The 26,799-nt window shown below is 43.0% G+C and overlaps 2 protein-coding genes across 5 annotated transcripts; both read left to right on the top strand.

Annotated features, from left to right (window-relative positions):
- Positions 1-30: 30 nt before the first annotated feature.
- Positions 31-5,973, top strand: anapc4 (anaphase promoting complex subunit 4). Its single transcript, XM_031868536.1, has 18 exons — positions 31-380; positions 538-580; positions 687-763; positions 854-954; positions 1,034-1,085; positions 1,658-1,713; positions 1,831-1,877; positions 1,951-2,007; positions 2,099-2,155; positions 2,241-2,334; positions 2,620-2,717; positions 3,276-3,337; positions 3,417-3,455; positions 3,564-3,665; positions 3,743-3,820; positions 3,934-4,101; positions 4,235-4,358; positions 4,943-5,973. The coding sequence occupies exons 2-18, from the start codon at positions 560-562 to the stop codon at positions 5,165-5,167; spliced, it is 1,458 nt and encodes a 485-aa protein (XP_031724396.1). The 5' UTR covers positions 31-380; positions 538-559; the 3' UTR covers positions 5,168-5,973.
- Positions 5,974-6,097: 124 nt separating this feature from the next.
- slain2 (SLAIN motif family, member 2) lies at positions 6,098-26,477 on the top strand. Of its 4 annotated transcripts, none has more exons than XM_031868389.1 (9): positions 6,098-6,933; positions 10,761-10,903; positions 19,440-19,607; positions 19,694-19,867; positions 20,510-20,860; positions 20,946-21,092; positions 22,044-22,133; positions 23,833-24,055; positions 24,182-26,477. In XM_031868389.1, exons 1-9 carry the CDS (start codon positions 6,485-6,487, stop codon positions 24,243-24,245), a joined length of 1,809 nt encoding a protein of 602 aa, XP_031724249.1. In that variant the 5' UTR covers positions 6,098-6,484; the 3' UTR covers positions 24,246-26,477. The 4 variants fall into 4 exon arrangements, with proteins under 4 accessions (XP_031724249.1, XP_031724248.1, XP_031724250.1 ...); XM_031868388.1 differs by having other exon boundaries at positions 22,041-22,133; XM_031868390.1 differs by lacking the exon at positions 22,044-22,133 and adding an exon at positions 23,422-23,460 and having other exon boundaries at positions 6,099-6,933.
- The last annotated feature ends 322 nt before the right edge of the window (positions 26,478-26,799 follow it).

Here is a 26,799-nt window from a genome sequence, read left to right as displayed (position 1 = left end):
CCCTGGTGGACACTAGAGAGAATGCAGCTTTAACACATGAAGCTTTGGCTTCACTCTTCAGAAATGGAGGTTTCCACCTGGTACCATGGAACCCATTTTCGTTTCGATATCATGACATGGTTGGTACTCATGGATGCCTTCGGCCATCTAGTTTATATGATATCAGTATCTTCACTTAAACTTAAAAACCTCCTACAGCCTCTGAAAGACAGGAAAGGACGCCGTCGTCCAACGAATGAATCTGAATCTGGTTTGTAGTCTGAATCGGTTAAAATAAGAGATTACATCAAATGTCTTCTTTCCTCCTGTTTTTAGGAAAAGAACACAAGCACTCAAGTTCAAGATGAGTTTCTAGAGCTGTTGCTGTGGGGACAGTCGAGGTGAGAAAAGAGGCCGTTTGTAAGTAGTTATCATGTTGTAATGCTTGGACTGTCCTGCAGGTGGCGGCAAAACAATATGTTTGTCTGGTTAATCTGCTCTTTTGATTGGAGGTATGATTGTAACTTTTCTCACCTCTGGCTCTCTGCTTTCATGTAGCCCTGAGCTACAGGCTCTCCTCATGAACCAGCTGACCGTCAAGGTGAGAGAGTAAGAGGTGTAAATGCTCCTCTCAAGTGTTCCTACTTCCTTCGATCTGCGGTCCAGATCAGATTTGAAGGTTTGTGTGTATTCTGTTTTCATCACAGGGCCTGAAGAAGCTCGGCCAGTCCATCGAGTCGTCTTACTCCAGCATCCAGAAGCTGGTGATCAGCCACCTGCAGAGGTATGTTCTCATCCTTTCACTTCTCCTCAGAGCTGCCGGTTACCTGAGATGTCTCTGTTCAAACGTCTCCCTTCCCTTTGCTCGCTGCAGCGGCTCTGAGGCTCTGCTGTACCACCTGAGTGAGGTGAAAGGCATGTCTCTGTGGAAGCAGAAGTTCGAGCCCCTCGGTCTGGATTCAGCAGCTATAGAAGGTACCGCGTCCCCCAACCTGCACGAAAAACCAGCTTTCTAATCATCAGCAGCCACATGATGTGTGTTTGATGTTCTCAGGTGCGATCACCGCCGTGGGCTCGTTTTCTCTGAAAGCCAACGAGCTTCTGCAGTGAGTTCAATTAACCTTTTTTAATTAACTTCTCTCTTGTACAAATTTCAATCTGACTTGTTTCTGTTTGTTGGGAAGTAATCTGGTCACAAACTATTTGGTCAAATAATCTCACTATTGTTTGACAATGTTTAGATACGGGAGAGCTCACCAGATCATTGGTTACAATGATGTGTGTTAGAAGACTTTTCTTATTATTTACATGTTGCAAAGAATGCAAGTCTATCGAGAAAGCTTAAGAAAGGTGATGACTTTGCACATTTATATTTGTGTATATGAAATTCAACAAGCAGGATCAAGAGGTTTATCATTGCTTTATAAATAAACAATAACATCTTTATGACTCATCTTAATAGAGTGACCAGCGTTCCTCAATGTTTATCTTTCTTTATCCGTCTAAAATTGAATATAATGTGACCAGCTGTTAAGCAAATGTGTCGGTGTTTCAGGTTCACTGTGTTTTATTTTGTGTATATACGTGTGTGTGTGTGTGTGTGTGTATATCTATCTATCTATCTGCTGCTTTCCACACGTCACTGCAGAGAATCACTGCTGTTTATTTTGTGGTTTAGGGTGATCGACAAGAGTATGAAAAACTTTAAAGCCTTTTTCCGCTGGTTGTATGTCGGTAAGAATGAATACAACTCGTGCATGAGTTTGACTCGTTGATATCGAGACATTTAATTTAGTGTTTGTCGGTTTATTCTTGTTTTTATTCTCAGACGTTTGTTTTGTTTTTTCACAGCCATGCTCAGAATGTGTGAGGAGCATGTTCCACCAGAACTCAACAAGGTGAGCCATCAAAGGTTCTGATTGTTTAATGACTGACGGATGAATCATTCTAACGTGCTGCTTGATCCTTCAGATGACTCAGAAGGACATCGCCTTTGTCGCTGACTTCCTGTCGGAGCACTTCAGCGAGGTGAGATCAGTGTAATGTCGCTCTGCTGATCATTAAATCCATTTATTCTGGCTTTTTACAAAATGCGTTAAATATCTCTCTGTTTTCACAGAATGAAGAACTCTTTGACCGTAAAGGGAAATACTTCAACGTGGAACGAGTTGGTCAGGTGAGAGGTCTTCTGTCGCATCGCCTCGAGTTTGTTTTAGACGGAGCCGGCGACTTTACAACATCCGGGTTTCTCTCCTCTGCAGTACCTGAAGGACGAGGACGAGGACCTGGTGTCTCCTCCCAACACCAAGGGGAACCAGTGGCTCACGTTTTTGCAGGAGAGCACGCACCTGAAGGGTGAACATCATCTGGATGATTAGTAGCTTTGTAACTCATTTTAGAGTGATGGAATGACGATGAATAATTAGTTCGGCGATGATTTACTGGTTTTACTGATTTTACACAAATATAAACTTCACCCTGAAATGACCATCTGTACATCAGTTACTCTCCACGTGTCACTTTGAAAACACAGTTTTTCTCTCGTGCTTCCACGGGGACCAAAGACTCAAAACAGAGGTATTGATTTAATGATATTAATGCCATAACTAACGGACTAAAATGTTTGACTGGTTTATCTAGAGAGCCCTTTGCTGTTCCCTTCATTTCCCCAAAAGTCTTTGCACTTCGTGAAGAGGATGATGGAGAACGTGATCGAGCAGTGTCTCCAGAAACCTGCAGTGAGTTTTGTGTTCTGTCCTTCCTGTTTTGCAGCAGAACTATTAAAACATTTAATTATAAATGAGATGGGACTTAGGACAGCTTGTTATGGCCATTGTAGGTTAAAAACCCGGGGATGGTGGTAATATATTCTCAGACAAAACTCGAGAGTTTGAGATTAAAATAGTAGATTTACAAGAAAAAAACTTTATTATTCTCTGAGATTATAAAATCATGAATTTGTGGGAAAAAATATAAAAACTCTCTTAGATGTGGGAAATTGACACTTATTTTGTCAAGTCTGGATTTAAAACACTTTGAAATATTGATTTGAGATAATAAGAATAATAACTTTACTGCCCGTTCTGTGTGTAGACTGAAAGGCTTCCTGCAGCCTTTTAAACACACTTTACCCAAAATACAGAGTGATACAAGCAGAGGTGTGTTGATAGCACTTCTGTCTTCAATGAGAGATAACTGAACATGCTTTAAACAGAAAGTTCAGATGTCTTTGATGTGATTCGTTCCACTTTCTTTTTGTTTTGTTGTTTTTTTTATTGTTTGTAATTTTTCTGCAGGAAGTAATTGGGAAGTCTGTAAAACAGGCCGTGTTTTTGCCCCTGTACATCGTACCAGAGAGGTATGTCTCTGTTAATATGTATTATTTCAAATGTGACTAAATGAATGTGATTAACTCATTTGTTTCTTCATCTTTCCAGCTCTGAAAACACTCCACGACTTTTTGAACTCCCATCTTTGTACGTACAAACACAAACATCCTGGTGTTTCCTGATGCTCTTGAGCAGTAAGATGTTTTTATTATTATTATTTCTATATGAATGATATGTTTGGCTGGATTTCTACAGGTGGAACGACAAGAAAGCCAAAATGCACCATGTTGTGTTCTGCATGCCGGAGATTTCGCCCTGCAAGCTCTACCTGTTACGGAGAGGAACCGACCCGAACAGGTGCGTCTGTGTGATTGTGGGAGTTTCTTTGTGTATTTAATCTGTGTTTTTAACAACGTTTGTTTTGTTTTGCACAGACATATCTCCAACAGTGTGATGTCCATTCACCTCAGACACCATCTTGACAACGCAGATGAAGATAACGCTGCAGCCCAGTCAGTGCCTCTCACGTCACTCCTACCCATCATTTATAAAATAAATGCGAAGTACTTCCTCGGCTCCTGGAGGTGATACTTCCATGACTTCCCATGATTTTGTCTCTTTTTAGGACTAGCTACCTTCACAGCTGCCTGGATGCCCGTTTCTATGATGATGAGATGCTGACTGTGGTCTTGCAAGGATCAGAAGAGGACAACAGAAGGCGTGTGCTCGCTCAGCTTCCTCTGGCTTCAGCGCTGAGCTGTGAGACGGAGTTCAACTGGGAGCCGAACCTGAGGTGAGTCAGGATCAGTGAGTGAGTGGATGAAATGTGTTTTTAAAAATGTCGTTCTATTATTTAGTTTGGGTCATCCTCTAAGGACGGCAGAGATGAGGCATGAGATGCTGCATGATGTCACTCGTGTTTTCAGGTTGGACCAGCAGAGCAGCGCCATCCCGAGTCACGGCCTGGTTTTGGGGAATCAGTGGCGTGAACTGGAAAACATGAAGGCTCAGTTTGTAGCTGTCAATGGGATCCGGAAAGTGGCCTGTGTGGTAAGTTAACATTATATTCTCTTTATATTTTTACCAGACGGCAACTGCTGAGTGAAGCCAAAGCTTCACGTCTTAAACCTGCATTCTCTCTAGTGACCACCAGGGGGCGACTCCTCTGGTTGTATAGAAGTCTATGAGAAAATGACTCTACTTCTCTCTTGATTTATTACCTCAGTAAACATTGTAAACATGAGTTTATGGTCTCAATCTCTAGTTTCAAGTCTTCTTCAATACAGCATGATGTTCATTTAGTACATTATGGTCCATTTAGAGTCACACAGACCATAAAGCAGCCATCTGTCTGTAGATGTTTTGAATGTTAAAGAATGTCTTTGGATGTCTTATAATTCTCCTATTTGGTCTTTGTTTTTATTTTAAATTGTTTATTTGTTTTGGCCTGTCTTGGCTCAATAAGCCTTCCTGGTTATTAATTAAAGGCTTTTATTTAGTGTGTGGGGACATTGTTGAGTGAACTGTGCTGTAATATTCCTCTATTTGTTCCAGGCATCAGTAAGATCAGCTGATCCATTGATTCCTGTGAATGAACGTCGTCTCTGAACATTAACGTTTTCCTTTCCTGGCAGCTAAGTGCCAATCTCAGGCACATCCGTGTCTTTGAGATGGACGTAGAGGACGAAGACGACGAGGGAGCCGAGTCTCAGAACGCCAGCGCCGACCAGGACGGACTGGACGCCACGATGACCAGCGAGGGGCCGGAGGAGGAGAGCGTGGAGGCTAAAGGTGGAGAGAGAGGAGGCGACGCCTTTAGGAAAACTGAGGAGCAACTGGAGTCAGAGGAAGCTCTTTAACTCCGTTAAAAGACTGAGACACAGAAACGAGATACGTACATGTAAATGTGACATTTGTTTTTGTATCTGACAATAAACACAAATCAACAGGTTTGTGTTCATATTTGTTGAAGCTGTTGATGATGTTTTCGGGTTGTTCGTCCGTACGCGATATTTCAGGAACGCCTGGAGGATTTTATTCCAATTTAGCGCATGAATCCACAAGGATTCAAAGAGGAACTGATTAGTTTGTCACTGTGACCTCACAAAACACACTTTTTGGACATAACTGAAGAATTGATATGCTACACATAACAGGAAAAAATTATGACTTTTTGGACAGACATGAATGTAAACTTCAACTGGACTGGTTGGCGGAGGAATACAACCTTGAGGAGTAATTCTAGTTTTGTAGTAATGTACATTTTAATTAATTTATCTTTTTTTTTTGTCATTGCTATTCACTTTATACTTTCCTGTAGGGATTAATAGGAAAAGCACTGTATTCCTGTTGGTCAAAGTAGTTCTCAATTTACAGATTTGACCAGTGATAATACGCAATAGAATGTATTTATATTTAATAATTAGTAATAATGAATAGCCTAATAATATCAAGTGCTACAGAAGGATCCCCCTGCAAGAAATAAATACATTCTAGAATTTAATTTTAGCTCTTTTTAATATTAGTTTTATCAGCAACTGAAGTATTCCTGCTGTAGGTTAATCAGTAAATTGAAATATAATTAAATAAATAGTTGAGCAAATTAATTTAGCTGCCCAAATGCTTGTTTAATTTATCTCATTTCTTATTAATTAATGTACAAATACACGACCTTTCCGTAACAAAAATAATAAGATATATAACTTTATAATATAATAACTTTCTTTATTTCAGTTCATGTTTAAAAATGTGCTACAAAAATAAACATGACGTGAACTTTTCCCCTCTGTCGTCCGTGCGCGAGCAAATAGGTGTTGGTTACGTGCTCGCTCCCGCTCACCGAGCGCGGTGACGCGCGCGCTAGCCGCCGCCTGTTGGTCTTTCACTCACACATACACAGTTGTGTGACGACTATTATGAAAAAATGGCCTCGACTTCTTTCCGTAGCCACGACTAACCGGTAGAAGATGACGGTGTTGAGATTTCTAAGTCAGTTGAACACCAAAGCGTCGTCTTTGAACACGTAATAGACAACAGCGAGAAGTTAACCGGGAAAACAAAGAACACTTTACGGCAGAGAAACGACAAGAAGAAAAAAACACCCACAAACCACCGCGTATTTTTAGTATTCTCTTTTTTTTTTTCCTCCGTAGCGCTGGCTCTCTGGAGGAGCCGCTATGGAGGATATCAACTCAAACATCAACGCGGACTTGGAGGTGCGGAAGCTCCAGGACTTGGTGAAGAAGCTCGAGCAGCAGAACGAGCAGCTCCGGAGCCGGTCCACCACGATGATGTCGTCCTCGTCCGGGACCAACCACCACCACAGCAGCACCAGACCGCTCAGCGACGGTTACCAACCATCGTTCGTCGGCACGTGCGGCTACGGCGACCTGCTGGAGAACAGCCGCTGTCTGAGCTCCAGACTCTCCTACGACGGAGGAGTCAGCTTCAGGAGGCCGTACGAGTACGAGGGAGCGACGGCCGCAACCACCTCCGCCTCCTCCGTGTCACTTTTCTCGGACGGCATCGGGGGTTTTACGGACGAGGCGGAGACGTCGATCCTGGACGAAGTGGACATCTTAGATCTCGAGGACATGGATTGTCTAAACGAGGACGAGGACAGCTGGTGAGTGACAACAGTCTTTTTAGGGAGGTGGTGATGATGACAGCTATAAAATAAGATAATCCTTTATTAAATGTACAGGATTACAGCAGCATAGCATAATGCAAACAAGAGACAGTAAAAAAACAAGATCAAAACAATTAAAAATAAGTAATAAAACGGTAAAGTATATTAAATAAGTAAAAAATCCACAATAACTAAAATATTATATATACAGACAGAGTAATTGTTGTGTTGCAGTGTATTTATATTGTTCAGATTGTTTGTGTTGTGTTGTCATAACACAAATGTGACAGCTGCTCTAAAACATTTTAGCTACCACAACACAAAAAACAAAACATCCTCATCTTCCCTGTGCTCTAAAATATGAAGTCCTATGAATGCACTGGAGGAGTCTCTCATTGTGGATCTCTCACTGAAAAAGGGTGTTGTTTGGCAAGTCACGTGGGTGTTGCCAAGCCCCATTCTCGGACTGTGTGATCATAATAGCAGTAGCTTCGTCATACATTCAGAGTCATGACCTCATACCTTCCATGCAGTTTTTTTAGTAAGGCCCTCTCTCAGCTGTCTGGACCCCGAAAGCCCTCCATCATCTGTTGCAACCGTTTTGTTGTTGAGTGTGTGTCTGTGTGTATGTATGTCTGTGTGTGTGTGCAGCAGCCATGGTTATATAGTCCTCTGAATTTCCCCTTTAGCACACCATTTGGCATCCCTCCACCAGAGCTCTGCAGCACCTAAAGGAGATGATGTGTCACAAAAACAAAAAGCTGCTCACAGCGTTGTGTTTACAAACAGTGACTTTTAAAAACATGGAAGAGGAGCCGTGTTGGACTGTTGGTATCATCCAGTACTCCTGGTTCTTAATCCTCTACCCAACTCATCGTGTCCATAAAAGCACCCCCCCCCCTCTAAAGCGATGAGCATTCATGGTATTTACATAGATACTCTCTCTAGAAGTGTAATCCTTAAAACTCCAGAGTATGATTGGATTTGTGCTGCTGTCTAAATCTCGTTGCCTGGCTGGTTACATCAGCTTTTGGTTGCTTAAACAGAAAAAAAATATGGTTTAATATCTCTTTGTCATGTTTTGAGTAAGCCCGCTTAAAGAGACAGTTCAATCAAAAATACACATTTGTCCTCTTACCTGTAGATCTGTCTATCAATATAGATTGTTTTGTTCATGAGTTGCCTCTATTGGAGATATCGGCCGTATAGATGTTAGCCTTTACTCCGCTATAATGTCAAGATGTGTGTAATAATGAAGATGTGACATGTTTACATGTCGTAAATGCTAATTTTTATATTTTTAAAAGTTGCCACTGATGGCAACCAAAGGCCAAGACTTGGTTGCTAGTTGCAACTTGGCAACCCGTACTGTTGAGACGTCATCATTACCCGGCTGATGGCCGACATGTAGACTTGGTAGAGAGGTTTTACACACAGACTGTTTATAAGAAGTGGACGTAGTCATCGTGACGGCACTCATTGGTTTGTGGACCGATGTTTTGAAGCCTCGAGTTCGGCAATTTGGCCGTTGCCATCTTAGCTTTTTGCCACCAGTGAACAGGAAGTGACATAGAGACGCCGTATACATCTCTGGTAGACCTGTCAATCACTGTGTAGCCCCGCCCTAAAGCATCCCCTGCTTTATGGCCTGTGTGACTCTAAATGGACCATAATGTACTAAATGAACATCATGCTGCATTGAAGAAGACTTGAAACTAGAGATTGAGACCATAAACTCATGTTTACAATGTTTACTGAGGTAATAAATCAAGAGAGAAGTAGAGTCATTTTCTCATAGACTTCTATACAACCAGAGGAGTCGCCCCCTGGTGGACACTAGAGAGAATGCAGCTTTAACACATGAAGCATCGACTTCACTCGCCTGGTTTTACAGAAATGTTGTTGAGGTAGAAAAGCTATTTTTAATGCTTCAGATACTGACTACATGTGACAGTAATGATGGCCGTCCTCAGAAGAGGATCCCTGATGTCCATCTTGTTGGGACGGGTTTGTTCTATTGGCGTCTTCTATTATAATGACACTATAATAAGCAACATTAGGGCGTAACATGAGGACGGCTACTAAAGCTCTTCCAAAGGTAGATCATATTTGGTTGAAAGCCAGCTGACTGCAGTGAAAGAGCTTCTGGCAGTCAGCACTTAGCATCTGTGTCCACGTCCTAGATGTCTCTAAAATAATGAGCTTATATCAACAAAGAGGAACGAACAGTGAAAACAGACCCACTGGAATGTGACATGTATGGTATAAATGGATGGAAGTAAAAAGAGGTTTAGACGATTTGTTCTACTTCATTAGAGCAAACCGAGTTGCTCGACATCAGACTACGTTCATACATTGCTCGCTCATGCCCAACAGAGCCACTCTCGTTATGCCCACGCTCCTTCTTCTGCTCTTTAGGATCAGATGTGATGTCTGGGATTACCCAGTAGTAGCTCCTCTGACAGGATTTAAAACATGCTTCCTGCCTCTTGACTATCAATAGATGCTTGCCACACTCCCGTTGCCGCATGTGGACATGACACACGAGCTCGGGGAGTTCATGAAAGTGTTGATAGACCTTGAATAGGTGCAGACCCATGTTTCATTCTTGCATTTCCTCTGCACTCGCCCTCCTTTTGCCTGTAATGTTGCTTCCTTTATGGCTGCAACAGAGCTGACAGCTGCTGACTCACATTTCTCTCCTGAGTGGAAATTCCTCTGTTGTCTCCTCAACGCTTCAGGATGAACTCAGGTTACTTGTGTTGCCGACAAACAGGAAGTAGTGAATTCAGTCGGTTTGTCGCCTTATTTTTAAACCTTTTATGTGTGTCTATCAGTATCAAGAGGGGCTCATAGTTTCAATCAATACAGCTGACTACGCACTTAACTCATTGGCTTTTTTCAAAGTGACGCTGGTTTATTCTCATAGTTTGCTGCAGCAGAAGCTAACGGTTGCATTGCTTCCTCTTTGCTAATGGTTTGTGCTAAATTAGCTGCAACTGTAAGAGTCGAGTCTAAAAGATATCTGCAAGCCACCGCCAAGTTTTCAACCGGTAGATGAGCTTTGTCACCACTTGATTTGACAGCTGTTAACGTTAGAGCAATAAGAAACAAGGTGTACGGGTATTAAAACACAAAAATGTCCGTTTCTGTCTTTGTTATGATAGTGTGTGTCCGGAATATAAAGTTCAGGTATCGACAGACGGCCAAAACAAGCTTCTCCTCCATTTACCACACTGACATCACCAGTGCTTTCCTGAAAAGTTCAGAGATTTTCAGAATCAGATTTATTGGCCATGTATGTGAACGCATACATGGAATTTGACTGGTTTACACGTTGCTCTCAACGTACATACATAGAATATACAAATAAACAAGAAAATATAAAAAATAAAAACAAGGCCAACAAAGTAGAACAGAGGTAAGCATAAACATTTAACTACGATGTACAATATAAATATATATCCAAAAGTATAATTTCAAATAGAAGCGCTCTGAGCGGCCGCACAAAAAGAGGCGGAGCGTTCAGAAAACTAGACGCTGGGGGCAGCGACCTTTTCTCTCGGCGGTTGCATACGCTCTGTCCTCATTGGGAACAATTAAATAAAGGCGCTATGTGGACACAAGCTCTTATCTTTCATTGCAGCCTTCTGTGATTCAACAAACACTCTCAATCTCCTCTGACAGCCGTCTGTGAGTCGGTCACCGTCAGAGAGAGACAACACTTTACGTAATGATGCTCGCTATGTATTGCTTTTATGAACATGCAATATAATGTGTCAACTGTGTGTCTCCCGGTCATGTCTCCCCCCCCCACCCCCCAGGCTATACGAGGCGAAGCTGGACAGTCCCATGCAGAAAGCCCTGAGTCCTATCGTGTGGTGCCGCCAAGCTCTGGACAACCCCAGTCCAGAGATGGAGTCAGCCAAGCGCTCCCTCATCCACAGACTGGACCTTACCATGTCAGGTAAACCACCACTGCCACAGAGCGTGAGACATGGCGTCTCAACTCAGCAGCAGGAGGAACAGCATCAGTAATACACTCTGCTAGACTATAAGCTCGTGGGGAGGTCATGCGTACAGTTGTGTGTCTGTCTGTCTGTCCACGGCTAATCTTGCAGACTGCTGGACCCTTCAGTCTAATATTTTCTGTGCTCATTTATGACCGTATACCCAAGGACCTCTCATAGGTTTAGGGTTTGAAAAACGTATTTTATTGACAGTTTTATGCCTTTGCTTTGTTTATACTCGTCGTAGCCTCGGCAGATGGCGAGCACAAGCTATGAGAACGCACAAAGGAGTTAATGCATTATTCTCCAAAATGCCAGAGAACGTTCAGACACAATGTACTGTCAAGAATCAACAACACAACGAGTGTCACCGGCAAAACGTCATAAAACCACCTCCACAATGCTGAGGAGGGATTGTAATAACTTGAAACTTATATCTCATATTCAGGGACTACTTTATTGCCTTTATACAAACCCTGTAAAGAAAGAAGTCAAGTATGAAATACAATATTAAGAAAAAAAAGGTTGAAAATGATTTGATTTTGCAGCAAAAGATTTAACTAAATGTAACACGTGCGGTTCCTAAAGCATCTAGAAACACATTGGTCGTCTTTGTAAAATCCTTTGACATGTTAGTGGTGCTTTTATCAGTGAACTATTTGTGACTTTCATGTCTGAAGAGCGGCGAGTATAAACTAAGCTTCACTCCTCTTAACCGGCCGTTAGGGGCCACAAGTGATCAACAACTGCTTCAGGAGCAAAAAGGCATTACCGGCTATCGGCTGGACTCAAGATCTGACATTGACAAAAAGGTTTTGTCTCATTTTGAACCAGAACATCTGCAGATTAATTCCACAGTCGATGTGTTAAGATCCACTAAAGTTAGAGGCGTTACGAGATGAATAAATCCCCGTTTTTTGGGTTATCTTCGTCATCTTGACGGTTGTTTTGTAGAAAGTCTCCATACATACGTCCGTCTCTGTGTGGTTGGTCTTCTTGCTGTCAGTTTGCATGTCGATCCATTTTAATAATTGCATAACGTGAGTCGTTGGAGCTCTTTATCTGAATCATAAAAGCAGTTCTAGCTCACTACAACAAAGAAAGCACAGACGGACGTATCGTTCATTAAAGGCGTTTCCTTGTGTGGGTAAGATGAACAGCGTTGTACCCGTTTGGGCAATCATTGAATGCTGGAGGATGTAGTTTTATGACCTGGCAGGTGCAGATAAGGTGACGTCATTTGAGAATCAAATCAGCAGCACATTGACTTGGGGATTAATTGCCAGTTGAGGTTATAGATGTAGTACCTGAGTGTGTAGAGGGTTAGTGAGAATACACGTGTGTGTTCTGAGAGTCTCTTCTTGGGATTGAAAGTGTGGAAAATGATTGTCAGACATTTAAAGCTACAGTCTGCACAGTAAACTGTGTTTGGAGAGCTGGTGGTGTAGAGGGGGTTCAGTTCTCCTCTTCTTGTTCCTCCTTTGGCAGCCAAGTGTGTGAAAAATAATGTTTCATTCATACTTCACCGATGGGGAATGCAGAATATTTATCGTTTTGTCCCATACGATCTCACGAGGTGCTTGGAGCATGTTCGGTATTTATTTATTTAGAGATGTTAAAGAGACAGTACTGATGTTCTGTAGTGTGTGTGTGTGAGGTTCTCCTCCACAGTCAGGGTTCTACTACAGTAGATGAGTTGATAGAACCAGCACGGGAGCAAAGTGATGTTCTGCTGTGGACGTATGTTAGACTCCTAACAGAATGTCTCTCAGTTGAAGTGAAGCTATATTCAGAATGTCTTCAGCTCTTTACCTTGCTGTCAGACAGACCTTTCTGAGGGGAACTCAAGCTGTTATCTATGATCTCTACAAACACACCAGACTCCATTCACTCAAACACTGATTCTACCTCTCAGGACACAGGAGCTGCTGCCTCCATCTGTTGCTGAGGTTGTGTTGTTGAAACTTTAGTGTTTTTTTTAAGGTTTATTCGGATTCAACTCTTTGGATTAATTGTTACTGACTATGTAGAAGAACCTCATACAACCCATTTTAAATCAGAACCATCCTTTTACATTGGTCCATGTTTATTGATCCTATAAAGCACCAGAGTGGATGTGCACTAGTGGAATAAAATAACATCTGGAGCCCTCAGTGTGTCGTAGTGCTGCTCTTCACGTTTAAAATCTAAGGCAAACTGGATTTTTTTATTATTTTTCCTTCTTCTTTACACTCTAAACTGATTATTGAAAGTTGTTTGTAATTGTATAAAATGGCACCAACACAAACCATTATTATAGTGATTTAATCTACAGCACATCACCCAGCTTCATGTTTAGTCCTCTCTGCTCCTCTCCGTGTGTTTTCTGATCTTCTGACGGACACTAATTATAGTCGGCCCCTCAAACCCTCAGCTAAACTGAGAGGGGGGGTCATTTCCATTTTGACAGCGGTATGTCCATGTGACCGTTGGATCATGTTGAGCAACAGGCTGCTGAAGGTTGCCCACTGTGGTGGATTTGATCTTCTCAGCTCTGTTGTGCAAGAGTCTGTCCAGCACCTGGACACACGAGCAGCTCCGTAAACAGGAGCACTGAGACTTCTCTGTAGTAGCTGCTCAATGTAAAGACTTAGAGACTCAAAGACATGTCTTCTGGTATCAAAGCCGTTATAAATGATGATGAACCTCCATTAAATCAGGAATCTGCAACTTTCATCAAAATACACAAAGAATCATTTTTGTCTCTTTCCTCTTTATGATGATATTGATATATGATATTATTATTATGGAGGGATGAAGCTGACATTATAATAAATAAATGAATCAATATATAAGTGAATCAATAAAACAATAAGACATGAAAATGAGAAATGTATACATAAAAGCCTCAATTATTGAATAAATGTGCAGGTTAATTAAAACATAGATAAATATAATAAAATATTAATTTATTTGAATAAATAAAGAAATAGAAAAATATGAATGAAAGCAAAAAAGTACTTCTATGCACCTTTAGTTTATGTTCATATTAACCTGCACATTTACATTATTTGATGAATCTGTCTTTTATTTCTAATTTTCTGTCTTGTTTATTATTTTAAAGAGATGATTGTGTGGCTTTGGCTCAGGAGGATGTATGTATTGATTGAGTCATTCATTCATTAACTCATTATGATGCAGCTTTAATCCTCAGAGGACCCCGAGTGAACAAATCACACTATCTGTCTAACAGCTGACTAATGGATACATGTAGATAGCTTTGTGTTAACTTGTCTTTATGGTTGTGGTGATCTCATCATTGATTGTGTGGTAGAAGGATGAGGTCATCCTACTCAGTCCTGAACATATGTTGACCCGTTCTTTAATCCATCCACTTCCACAAAAGGCTTGACACAAAAAGAGACACAACAACAAATATATTTCTGTTACTGGACACGTGGTTTAAACATTTTAAATCAAACTAAGAGTTTATGTCTGCTTGAGGGGCAGATTGGAGTCAAAAGAAACGGCTTTTCTTACACCATCAAACTGTTTGTATGCAGCAAGTACACACTCATACACGACATTCACACATTTCATTTAACACATTGTGAAGTTTGAGTGTTAACAGTGAGCGAGCTTTGTGTCTGTGCACACCCTGATTTAAATCACATCCCCAGATGACTCCGTTATGTAACCAGACGATCCTGATAAGAAGTCCAAACACATGTTGCTCAACGATTAAACAGTCTTTTTATTTTCCATTCTGCTGCTCTAACAGCTGTCCTGCACATAAAAAAGACCCGAAGTCACATAGCTGCCCTGCTTCACTCCTGCTCAGAAAAGAGCTTTGGCTTTACTTCAGCCTCGTACTGCACACGTTGTGGTGTATTTATCTCATTTATAAAAGCTTCTCTGTTTGCTCTTCTTCTTGTGATGTCCTGGAAGCTCTTTAAATATATAGTAGACCTTATTGTCAAGTGTTGTCTTTCAGTTCGCTCTCAACATTTGCCCTCCAGACCTTTATTTCATATCAGGCTGTTCTGTGCTGGCTTCTTTTTAGGGGTTTTTTTTGGGCCTGTGGAAACTCGCCTGAACTTTGCATAATTAAAAAGCCACGACGGAAAAAATCCTCTAAAGCAATTTCATATCGCAGTAAATGTAGAAGTGTCTCCGTTCTTCTGACTTCTCGTTTGAGGACGTGAGGATTTGAGGACGCTCTATTTTGGTTGGTCCCTGAGCTGCAGATCCCTTCAGGTTGTTCTGTGTGTATTTCACAAGTAGAACTTTGTTCTTCAAACCCACTTATTCAGCCTCTCACCAGTGTTTTCTTCGAATATAATTATAATTATTTTCATTATGTTACCAAGCATTTTTGGTCTTTTAAAATAAATAAACACGACACTAACACTTCACATCAATCATGTGAATTGATGTGATTGATTATTCCATTAATAGGCTCAAAGTAGGCCTGTTTCTGCACCCTCGGTCTTCTCACACAACCTCATGTCTATGCTGCTGCAACATGTTGCACATTGAGCCCTGAGGAGGAGCTCGTCTCCCAGCACCACGTAGATCTATTTACAGAGAACCTCTGGGGACGCTTTAGGCTACGAGGAGCCGTCCTCGTGGAGCTCTGCAGCAGTTTGCAGCCAGAAATTTACCAGGAAAATGTGATTTGTTTGTCGTTATGAGAACAAAGGTGTGAACAATTCTGCGGGTTAAGAACACGTCGTGAATCTTAAGATCTTTCTCAAGAACAAATGTAAGAAACAAGTTTGGAACATGTTGGTGAACGAGGCTGTTAGAGTCGCTGTGATCGGACACATCGTCACCTAATGACCTACAACAGGACACGAGTCAGCATTTCTACACTTCCGGTCCCGTAGTCTGAAAGTCAAAGTGTTTTATGAATCTGTTTGTGTTCAGATGTCTGAAATCAGGTCTGTTCAACACAAGGTTAAGAGATTTAAACGATTTGTTCTACGATTCCCCCCTCTGGGGAATTTAGACGCTTTTACGTGTCTTAAAGAGTCTAAATGAGACGACTAAACGTCCTCGCTAGAGCCTCCTCGCTAGAACGTCTTCGCTAGAGCCTCCTCACTAGACCCTCCTCGCTGCTCACTAGAGCCTCCTCACTAGAGCCTCCTCGCTGCTCACTAGAGCCTCCTCGCTAGAGCCTCCTCGCTAGAGCCTCCTCGCTGCTCACTAGAGCCTCCTCGCTAGAGCCTCCTCGCTGCTCACTAGAGCCTGCTTGCTAGAGCCTCCTCGCTAGAGCCTCCTCGCTGCTCACTAGAGCCTCCTCGCTAGAGCCTCCTCGCTGCTCACTAGAGCGTCCTCGCTGCTCACTAGAGCGTCCTCACTAGAGCCTCCTCGCTGCTTACTAGAGCCTCCTCGCTAGAGCCTCCTCACTAGAGCCTCCTCTCTACTCACTAGAGCGTCCTCGCTAGAGCCTCCTCACTAGAGCCTCCTCTCTACTCGCTAGAGCGTCCTCACTAGAGCCTCCTCGCTGCTCACTAGAGCCTCTCTAGAGTCTCCTCGCTAGAGCCTCCTCGCTAGAGCCTCCTCTCTACTCGCTAGAGCCTCCTCGCTAGAGCCTCCTCTCTACTCGCTAGAGCCTCCTCGCTAGAGCCTCCTCRCTAGAGCCTCCTCTCTACTCRCTAGAGCSTCCTCGCTAGAGCCTCCTCKCTGCTCACTAGAGCGTCCTCACTAGAGCCTCCTCGCTGCTCACTAGAGCCTCTCTAGAGTCTCCTCGCTAGAGCCTCCTCACTAGAGCCTCCTCTCTACTCACTAGAGCGTCCTCGCTAGAGCCTCCTCTCTACTCGCTAGAGCCTCCTTGCTAGAGCCTCCTCTCTACTCGCTAGAGCCTCCTCGCTAGAGCCTCCTCGCTGCTCGCTAGAGCCTCCTCACTAGTAATCTCTTTTAAATCACTTCTTAAAACACATTTTTACAGACTGGCTTTTATGTGATGTCGTCGCTTTTCTGTTTTATTTCTGTTTTATTTTATTTGTTGATTTTACTGAATTATTTTACTAAATTTACTTTATTTTGTTTATGTCTTAGTTTATTTGTATCGTTTCGACCGTCTCACTGAGCTTTCTGTTATTGTTATTATTGCCTTTGCTTTTTAACTTAAACTTTTTACTCTTCTGCTGATTGTATTCACGCTTCATGAATCATAACAGTGGAGTTAATTTGTGGAGATTAACGTGCTGAACAACACCTGTAAGTGTCTTCGATGTTCATTTAACTTTTGTCGAGGGAACCAGTGTGATGCTGACTTGCTGTTGGACTACAACGCTACATAATCCCTGCAGCGCTGTAAAGCATCGGTTCACGTGGACATGGTCCCCCCCCCCACCACTGTGTAGCTCAGACCTCGTCAGTTGGGTTTCGTCAAGCGAAGATATTCCCAAATCACTGAGACGGCTCTACGTCAGAGGGTTAGTGTTTGTAAGCACTCTCAGACATCTTTGTGGTGCATATTGTTCAGTCACAGCGGAGCTTGACGGACACATTTTAATCTTGACTCTTCATGTCGGGGTTAATAGTTTCTCCTGAAATGGAAAACAAAGCATCCGTTGTTTCAGAATGCTCAGCGTCACAGACCTACATGTCTACATGTGCGCTGTTGACATTCCTCAGTAGAGGATGGACTTCATGGTATTTCCTAAATAATGCAGGAGGACAGAGTGCAGCGCAGAGAGGAGGTCGCTGATGTTAAAGGCTTTCCTCCAGTTACCACCCAGCTGTGTAAACACATCCAATCAGAGAGAGAGAGAGAGAGAGAGAGAGAGAGAGAGAGAGAGACTCACAGACGTGAACCACGAAACCACTAAACATCCCAGTCTGATCTCATGACTGAGACCTCAGAGCCTCTGACCGCTGGATCCTCTCAGAGAATCACATTGTGCTGCTCGACTGCGTCTCTATTGAATGAACGTATTGTTGAGCGTGTGCTGATGTAGTCTGTATGAGTCTCTATGAGTCTGTATCAGGCCCACACTCAGCATACGGTGTGAGAGACTCCACCAGACTGCCCAGCACACTGAGGGGCTTTCATGAGGCCGGGAACACAGACCAGGGCGGCCGGCTTCACAGAGATCCTTTCTGGGTGAGAGTGTATAGATGTCTGTTAACACACTGAGCACGACGAACACGTCGTTGGTTCCTCCTCACAAAGGAGCAGCATCTTGACCTTCAGTCTTTATTATACAGCATTCAGGATTCTCTCTTTATACAGACTGGCTTTTATGTGATGTCGCTTTCCTGTTTTATTTCTAGTTTGTTTTTACTAAATTATTTTATTTATTTATTTTATTTTTCTATTTTTATTTGTTTTTTTGCTAAATTATTTCACTACCTTTTTTTTTATTACATTTTTTTTATGTCTTAGTTTATTTTTATGGCATCGACTGTCTCACTGAGCTTTCTGTTATTGTTATTATTCTCGCTTTTGCTGCTTTGTCTGTCAAAGCACTTTGTAAACTCTGTTTTTAAAGGGGCTGTATAAATAGTTATTATTATTATTCCAATAATCAATCTTGCTGTTACTGTTCTTGGCTGAGTAAGAAATGTAAAGATGGTTAGTCACATTCACATTTTACTCTCTGTGGTCTTGTTGTAGTGAAGTTCTGCACCTCTAGAGACAAAACAATGAGTAGAAGTAGAGAACTCACAAATGTGTTTTGCTCTTGAGGAAAACTTAAGGCGCACCAGACTGAGTGTTTGTTTTTTTGCAGCTTGCTGCATTTAAAAAAAAAAAAAATTAATTCTACGTGAGCACAAACCATGAACTACACTACCCACAGTCTCTCTATATCTATCTATCTATCTATATCTATCTATCTATCTATATCTATCTATCTATATCTATCTATCTATCTATATCTATATCTATCTATCTATATCTATCTATATCTATATCTATCTATCTATATCTATCTATCTATCTATCCATCTATCCAGCCAGCCAGCCATATATATATCTAGCTATATATATATCTAGCTATATATATATCTATATAAATAAAATAAAAATAAAAACACAACCTTTTATTAAGGGCCCACAAGTGTTAAAAATTTGAGGAAAACAGGAAACTGAGGCTGCACATATTGAACTGTTCACATCTGTACAACCTCTGCTCTGTTCAGCAGTTCAAACATGTGACTGTTGGTCTCAGGTGAATCAGTCACTGCTCAGAGTTTAATGTTCTTTACAGGATCTGGTGAAAGCAAACGGTTTATTTTTGGCTGAATTTTAAATGAGAAATGTAATAAAATGATTTTGATGGAATATCACGATTTTAAGCTTTGATTTGGTTGCTTTTCTTCTGAAGGAAGCGTTTGTCGCATATGATCCGTTCAGGGACCGACGATCATGTCTGATAATATCAATCCGTCTCTGATAAATGCCTTTTGAAAAGGAAACGTGCTTTTTAAACCCTCCGGCAGAATTAGAAACACATTAACGTCCTGATGTGATGACTGATGTTCTGTTCTGTGACTCTGCAGCCAACAAGCATCGGAGCCTGTACGGAAGCCCCTACAATCAGCAGAGCTATGGAAGCCCGTACAGCACAAACGCAGCCAACAGCCCGTACAGCAGTGGCTTCAACTCCCCCTCCTCCACCCCCAGCAAAGTGCCCATCGTCAGGCAGCAACTCATGCCCGGGAACGCAGGTACGCAGCTCTCTATGGTCCGCTAACAACGGCAGCACATCGGATGATGTCACTAAAGAGTTCACAGATGAATTATTTCTCACCAGCACACCAGCGGAACACGGCGGCAGAGAGGAATCCTCCGGCGGTGAGCCCGCAGTCCTCCGTGGACAGCGAGCTGAGCACCTCGGAGATGGACGAGGACTCGGTGGGCTCCTCCAACACCTACAAACTCAACGACGTCACTGATGTCCAGATCCTGGCCCGCATGCAGGAAGAGAGTATGTACCTGTAGCCGTGGGGGAGGGGTACCATCAGGATGTTATCGGTACTAGTACTCTGATCCATACTGATACTGTGATCAAACTCCGTATGACGTCACTACCGTATGACATCACTAACGTATGACATCACTACCGTTACCTGGCGGCTGCTCCACAGACAGACTGATGTTCTGCTTGTTGGTCACATGTTGTGATGAACTTACTTGTGAGGGTTTTATTGTGTTTGAGACGACCAGAGTTCTACAATGTGTCCTTCTCTCTGATCATGATGAGTCTCACGCTGTGCTGAGAGGAGACAGAGACACAGGGAGACAAAGACACAGGGAGACACAGGGAGACAAAGACACAGAGACAGAGAGACACAGGGAGACAAAGACACAGAGACAGAGAGACACAGGGAGACAAAGACACAGGGAGACACAGAGACAGAGAGAGGACGTTTGAGGCGAGGACGTCTCACTCAGGAACAAACAAAGTACCGATAACTCCGGACCGCATCAATACTGCTGGTTTTTACTGATGTAGAACCAGGTTTCTGTGGGCATCGCTCTGTAGCAGCGTCCTCCTCAGTGGTGTTGTTCTGTGACCCAGCAGCTTGTTTTCTAGTGATGTAACTGTGATCGTGTCCGTGTCTCTCAGGTTTGAGACAAGATTACGCCGCCACAGCGTCCAGGAGGAGCTCCGGGTCGTCTTGCCACTCTCTGCGACGCAGCACCTTCAGCGACCAGGAGCTGGACGCCCACAGCCTGGAGGACGAGGAGGAGGCGGTGCTGCACCCGGCCTTCCACCTGCCCTCCAGCCGCTTCAGCCCCTCCCCGAGGAACTCGCCCCGCGCCTCCCCGAGGAACTCGCCCCGCTCCCGCTCGCCGGCCCGCTCCATCGACTACAGCCGCAGCTCGCCTCAGCCCGTCATCAGCCGCCTGCAGCAGCCTCGCCACTCGCTGCAGGGCCACGGGCACGACCTGCAGACCAACGTGGTGAAGAACGAAGGTGAGCGGAGACCGAGGACGACGACGACAATGTGGGATTTCTGCTCGTTTTGCTTAATCTCTACTGTTGTTGTTTGCTGTTGCAGAAAAACTGCGTCGCAGTCTTCCCAACCTCACACGAGCCTCGGCGGCGGCGGTCCAGAACCCCGAACCCGTTAAGAACAGCCGCAGCTGTGAGTCCAACCTGCAAGTGCCAAACGGAGGCTCTCCTCGACACCAGAATCAGTCGGCGAGTGAGTACTGAGACACTGAATCATTTCACTGCAGAAAACACAGAAACCCTCTAAAGTTGTAAGTGAATGTTTCCATCAGTTCTACCAGACGCCTTGTTGACGTCACAGTGTGGTCAGCTGACATATTGATATTTGTTTTGCTCTCCGACTACACTGAGCGTTCAGGAGCAACCGGCTGTGTAATCCCTCGTTAGTCGTCCTTGACTGTGCTGCTTTCACGTGTCTGGGAATCCTCTTTGTCTTTGATCTTTCTCAGATGTAATATCTCTTTATTCCTCTCTATCCGCCTCGGCATAACTTTTCACTTCAAAGCGACACGCTCGTCCTGCAGAATTAGAGCACTGCGACCGACCTGCTGTCACTGAACATTGTTTAACGTTCGGTGTCCTAAAGGTTTAATGTTCTTTAAGAGCTTTAAGAGTCTCACCTCTGATGTGATCCTGTAATGGGGGATAAAGATAATGGTGTTGTCCTTAATCCAGAGACGGTAATCCCTCTCTTACTAGAGACACGAGAGCACAGGGGTCAAAGGGCAGGTTTCGTGTCTTTATCTTTGTCAACCGGACCTCTGAGCGTTCATGCGCTCTTTAAACATTACAGCAGATACTTTGTTTCTGCTGAATCTGTAGAGATTCTACGAGCTCTGCTGTCCTCTTCTATCTTTGAGCTTTGGCTGATCTGGGCATGTGAGACTCCAACACTTCTGCCTCTCTCACTGACTTCTCTAAAGCATGAGTAGCACAACCAGCCTCCGTTTCTCTGCTGGATTGGCTGATGAACTGTTGGCTCTCTGCCCTCCTCCCTGAACCTGCTGCTCCTCTGGATGTTTGGCTGTGGAGCCCCCTAGTGGCCTCAAACCAGCACCTCCAGCCCCCTTCTCCTCCTCCTCTTCCTCCAGTAACTTGGTGAAGTCTGACGTCCCGTGATGAAATGTCCCTGTGTTCTCAGCAGCAGCAGCAGCTCAACTCCCGAGATACTCGAGCCCCTCTCGCTCCTCCCCGAAACCCAAACAGCACCTCCAGAGCCCGACCGCCCTGCGAGGTAACGGCCTGATCTCAGACCAGCTGCAGGCCGTGAGATCCATCTCGCACTCAGTCAGCCGCCTGTGCTCTGTGGAGGGTTAGAACACTGGTTCACAGGGGGTTTGCGAGGCCTTCTTGAGCTTTCATTTAAAATACACCGTTAGCCTGTATTTCAGACACGCTGAAGGTAAATTCACAGAGCGAACCTCTGATGAGCAGCTTTGTCCTGCATTAGAAAAGTACGCAGTTCAAATAAGTAAAGAGCTGTTAGAACAATGTCCACGCGTCAGGGAGAAGAAAACACTGAGTCTGTCAAAAAAAGATGGTTTAAAATAACAAAAGATACAAAATACAGAGAATATATATTCAAATAATCTCAAGACATTGATCGCTTGTTTTACACAAACTTCCTGCAGTTATTACGTCATTATTTGTGTTAATTATCAGTTGTTCTGTACTGTTGTTGTCGTGCATTAACTATAATATTAAATAGCATAAGTTATTGAGTCACTGATAGAAAAGGACAGAGGTTGGGATCCACTGGAGCAGAGCGCTGGTGCTCATGGAGAGTCGATGATGAAGTGACGGTTCTATAGAGCTGACGTGGATCAGACTGTGAGGAGTCTCTGAGTTCAGGTTTCTCTGTTTTTGTTGCTTTCTTTGTGAGATAAAAGGTGGAGCCGGGTGTTCATCAGAGAGGAGCTTTATAGTTAATAGATTTAAATATTCACGTGAGGATTGTGTCGACGTGGTTCTGTCCCGAATGTGTGACGTCCGTCCGTCCGTCCGGTCCATCGAACACGATATCTCAGGATCACTTTGAGGGAATTCCTTCAAATTTGGCACAAACGTCCTCGTGGACTCGAGGAAGAACTCTTCAGGTTTTTGTGGTCAAAGGTCACCGTGACTTTACGTCGGTCACATTCTGTCGACAGTGAAATCTCAGGAACGACTTGAAGGAAGTTCATCTGGCACAAAACCCATTTTTGGCCATAACTCAACAATTCATATGCTAATTGTATGCTAATGTGATTATATGATGACTTTTTGGACAGACATGGACGTAAACTGACTGGTTGGTGGAAACGTATCATTCTTTAAGTGTTTATTTCCCTATTTATCTAAATACAGAAATACATTTTAATTTCTTTCATTTTCACCATTATTTGATAGTTGAGGCTTTAGTTTCTTTCAGTTTTAGTGACTTATTGATTGTTGTGGCGGCTCTAGTCCTCCGTGGTCCCGGGTCAGTACAGGCGGCTCACTGACGCTCTGCATTAAGTCTCTGTTGTCTTCGTCCTGTCTAGTCCCGCTCTCCTGTTGCTTTGGAGAAGAAGGTGATTTCAGTGAGTATTCACTGAGCGGCTCTTCTACATCTTGTGGTTGTGTCTCCTCGCCGTGGTTGCATTGATGTCGTGTTATATTTCGTGCTTCTGGTTCTAGTTGATGCAGTGTGTGTGTGTGTGTGTGTGTGTGTGTGTGTGTGTGTGTGTGTCCTCATTCTGTCAAGTTTATTTAGTCGATTCTAAACTTGCATCGTTTGATATCATTTGAGATGACCTACGTATGTTTCTGTTTAAATAGATGTTCTGTTTGTTCTGTGCATCGTATTATTATTATTATTATTATTATCTCACACTGTTGTGATCATTCATTGTTTAAAATATTAAAACCTATAAAAAGCTTAAAGCTCTCTAACATAACGTCCGTGTCTCCAGTCCCGTCTCCCAGTAAGCTGCGAACTCCGGTCACCCCGTCCCCGCTGGCCTTGAGGCAGCCGGTGAAGGCCACGTCTAACCCTGGCTCGGCCACCTCCTCCTCCACCTCCACCCCCACCCGCTCCCTGGCCCCCCCACGCAGCGGCCTCCCCCGTCCCAGTGCTTCTGCGGGAGGGGGGGGCATCCCTCTGCCTCGCAGCAAACTGGCCCAACCTGTGCGCAGGTATGTACGCCGACACACCACAACACTTCTGTAAGCGAACCAAACGTCTTTAACCCGTCACATGTTTTCAAGGTGAGGGATGTGCTTCGTGTGAAACACTAACGGACGTCTCCACCTCCTCCTCAGGTCTCTTCCTGCTCCTCGGTCCTACAGCGGTGCCGGAGAAAACTGGAGAGAAGGTTGTTACTGAACCGGGGCCAGCAGGGGGCGCTCCAATCAAAGCATCAACCGCAGGAGGAAGACATTACAACATGATGGCACTTTATCTACCCAGATACCTTTTTACAGTGACGAGAGAGAGAGACTGTCCCACAAATATATATATATATAATCAGAATTTTTTAAATACAAAGTAGAGGAGTGTCCGCATGGCGTCAAAGAGGACCTCCCATCGCGTCCCTCTGGCTCTGGAGGGGTCCAGCATGTAGAGCAGAGAGCCCAGAAGAATGCCAAAGAAACCAGCTCGGCTCCAGCAGAGGACACGCCTCCTGCCTTTTGGTTCTGCATCACTTCATCAGAGGACACGCCTCCTGCCTTTTGGTTCTGCATCACTTCATCAGAGGACACGCCTCCCGCCTTTTGGTTCTTCATCGCTTCATCAGAGGACACGCCTCCCGCCTTTTGGTTCTTCATTGCTTCATCAGAGGACACGCCTCCTGCCTTTTGGTTCTTCATTGCTTCATCAGAGGACACGCCTCCCGCCTTTTGGTTCATCGCTTCATCAGAGGACACGCCTCCCGCCTTTTGGCTCTGCATCACTTCATCAGAGGACACGCCTCCCGCCTTTTGGCTCTGCATCACTTCATCAGAGGACACGCCTCCCGCCTTTTGGCTCTGCATCGCTTCATCAGAGGACACGCCTCCTGCCTTTTGGTTCTTCATCACTTCACCACCTCATCTTCCTCTCGCTCCTCTTCTTATTTCACCTCCCTCAGGTCGAAATGTCTCCACACATTTCTCTCTTATTCTCTGTGTTCAACAGATGTCAGTGAGCGATCTCTATGATGATGATGATGATGATGATGATGATGATGATGTAAATGTTAGGGAGAATGGTGGATGTCTTGGAACAGTGAAAGCACCTCTTTGTGTGAGTAGTCAGAATGTATGCACAAAGTTTTTTTTGGGAAAAGAAATATTTATTCAAATTATTTAAGAAATGTGTCTAAACATCCTTATCAGTATTTTTTAGTTTTGAAGATTTCAATTGTTAAAGAAAGAAAGAAATGTACGTTTTAAACGTCGACTGCAAGCTAACTCTCCAAAGCGTTGTGTTGTTCTTACGTGGTGATAAACGACGACTCGGCTCAGACGTCACCACAGTTTGACAAGATTTAACTTTCTCCACTGAACGGAGTTCGGTCGGTTGAAAAACAGCTTGAAATGAGCTCAAAGCATATTTAATCTCTGCTCCCCCATTCGGCAAGTTAAACCAAGGAAAGCGATGTTGTGTCCATCATTGATGAAAGTCAGACATCTTGAATACGTTCTGCTGGCTTCAACCTCTTGTGCTCTGAACATGAATGGAAGGTCTGCCGGTGTTCAAACTAGTGCCTATAATTTAAAGATTCACTCCTTTGTTCCTTTAGCATTTTGTGCCAATTTCTGTTTCTTTTGCATTTCTGCTCGATTGATTCGCCTTTTTGTTTGTTTGTTTTGTTTTTTGTAATTGAATCAATGCATTTATAATTGCTTTAAAAAAAAGAAATGTTCAGAAATGCGCCTTCATATTTATATCAAATAAGTCATTGTGTAAATGAAACTATTTATTAAAGAGAGGCGCCTCGGTCAAAGCTCAGATTCAGCGGGGAAGCTCGAAACGAATGTTGCAAAAAAGACAAATGCACACCTTTTGTGTGAACAGTTTTTGTTATTGAACCTTTTTTTTTTATATCCACAACCATGACATTCAGTTCCTCGTGTAAAGTCACATTTCAAATAAAAGATGAAATGTTATCCTCTTGTTTTGCACATTTTTTTAGATCCTCTGAATGAAACAGAAAAACAAAGGTTTGTATTGTTGTGAGACAGCAGCAGCCGTACGTACATACATCCATTAATAAAACGATCTCATCAAAGCTGTTGATCCTGATTTTATTGTTCATCGGGTTTAAAATCTGATGGTCTGTTATATTTCTGTTACTAGAAAGACGACGTTCTGCAGGTGTGACACTTCACTTCTACGTCAGTAGAAAGTATTTTACTCCTTCAGTCTGAGTTTTCATGAACGATACAAACAGAAGCCCGACTGGTCACTCGGAGACGTCGTCAGAGACGTCGTCTGTGTCGTGAACATTAAAAAACTGATTTATTTATCTGTAGCTGTTTGCTCTCTAATATGAACATCTGAGACCTCAGGCTCCCTCCAACGATGCTCATTAAATATGTATGAAGAGAAAACTACGTTTAATAAAATGAATTAAGATTTATGAGTTCAATTAAATAATAAATTGATATAGATTTGTGGTAAACAGTATTTCAAATGAGTGAACAGGAATAAAGTAAATGTATAAACATACAAAAATATAGATATATAAGAGATGTAAATATATATATATAAACATATCTAAATATATATTCGGAAAAAGAATTGTAAATATATGTATATGTATATATATATATGTATATATATGTGTGTGTATATATATATATACATATATATATAATGTATATATATAATGTATATATATATATGTGTATATATATATATGTGTATATATATATATGTGTATATATATATATGT

Source organism: Anarrhichthys ocellatus, unplaced genomic scaffold, assembly GCF_004355925.1.
Source record: "Anarrhichthys ocellatus isolate YVR2014 unplaced genomic scaffold, GSC_Weel_1.0 scaffold42, whole genome shotgun sequence".
Taxonomy (NCBI): domain Eukaryota; kingdom Metazoa; phylum Chordata; class Actinopteri; order Perciformes; family Anarhichadidae; genus Anarrhichthys; species Anarrhichthys ocellatus.
Note: the sequence above shows the minus strand (reverse complement) of the source record. Positions and strands in the feature narration are given on the sequence as shown.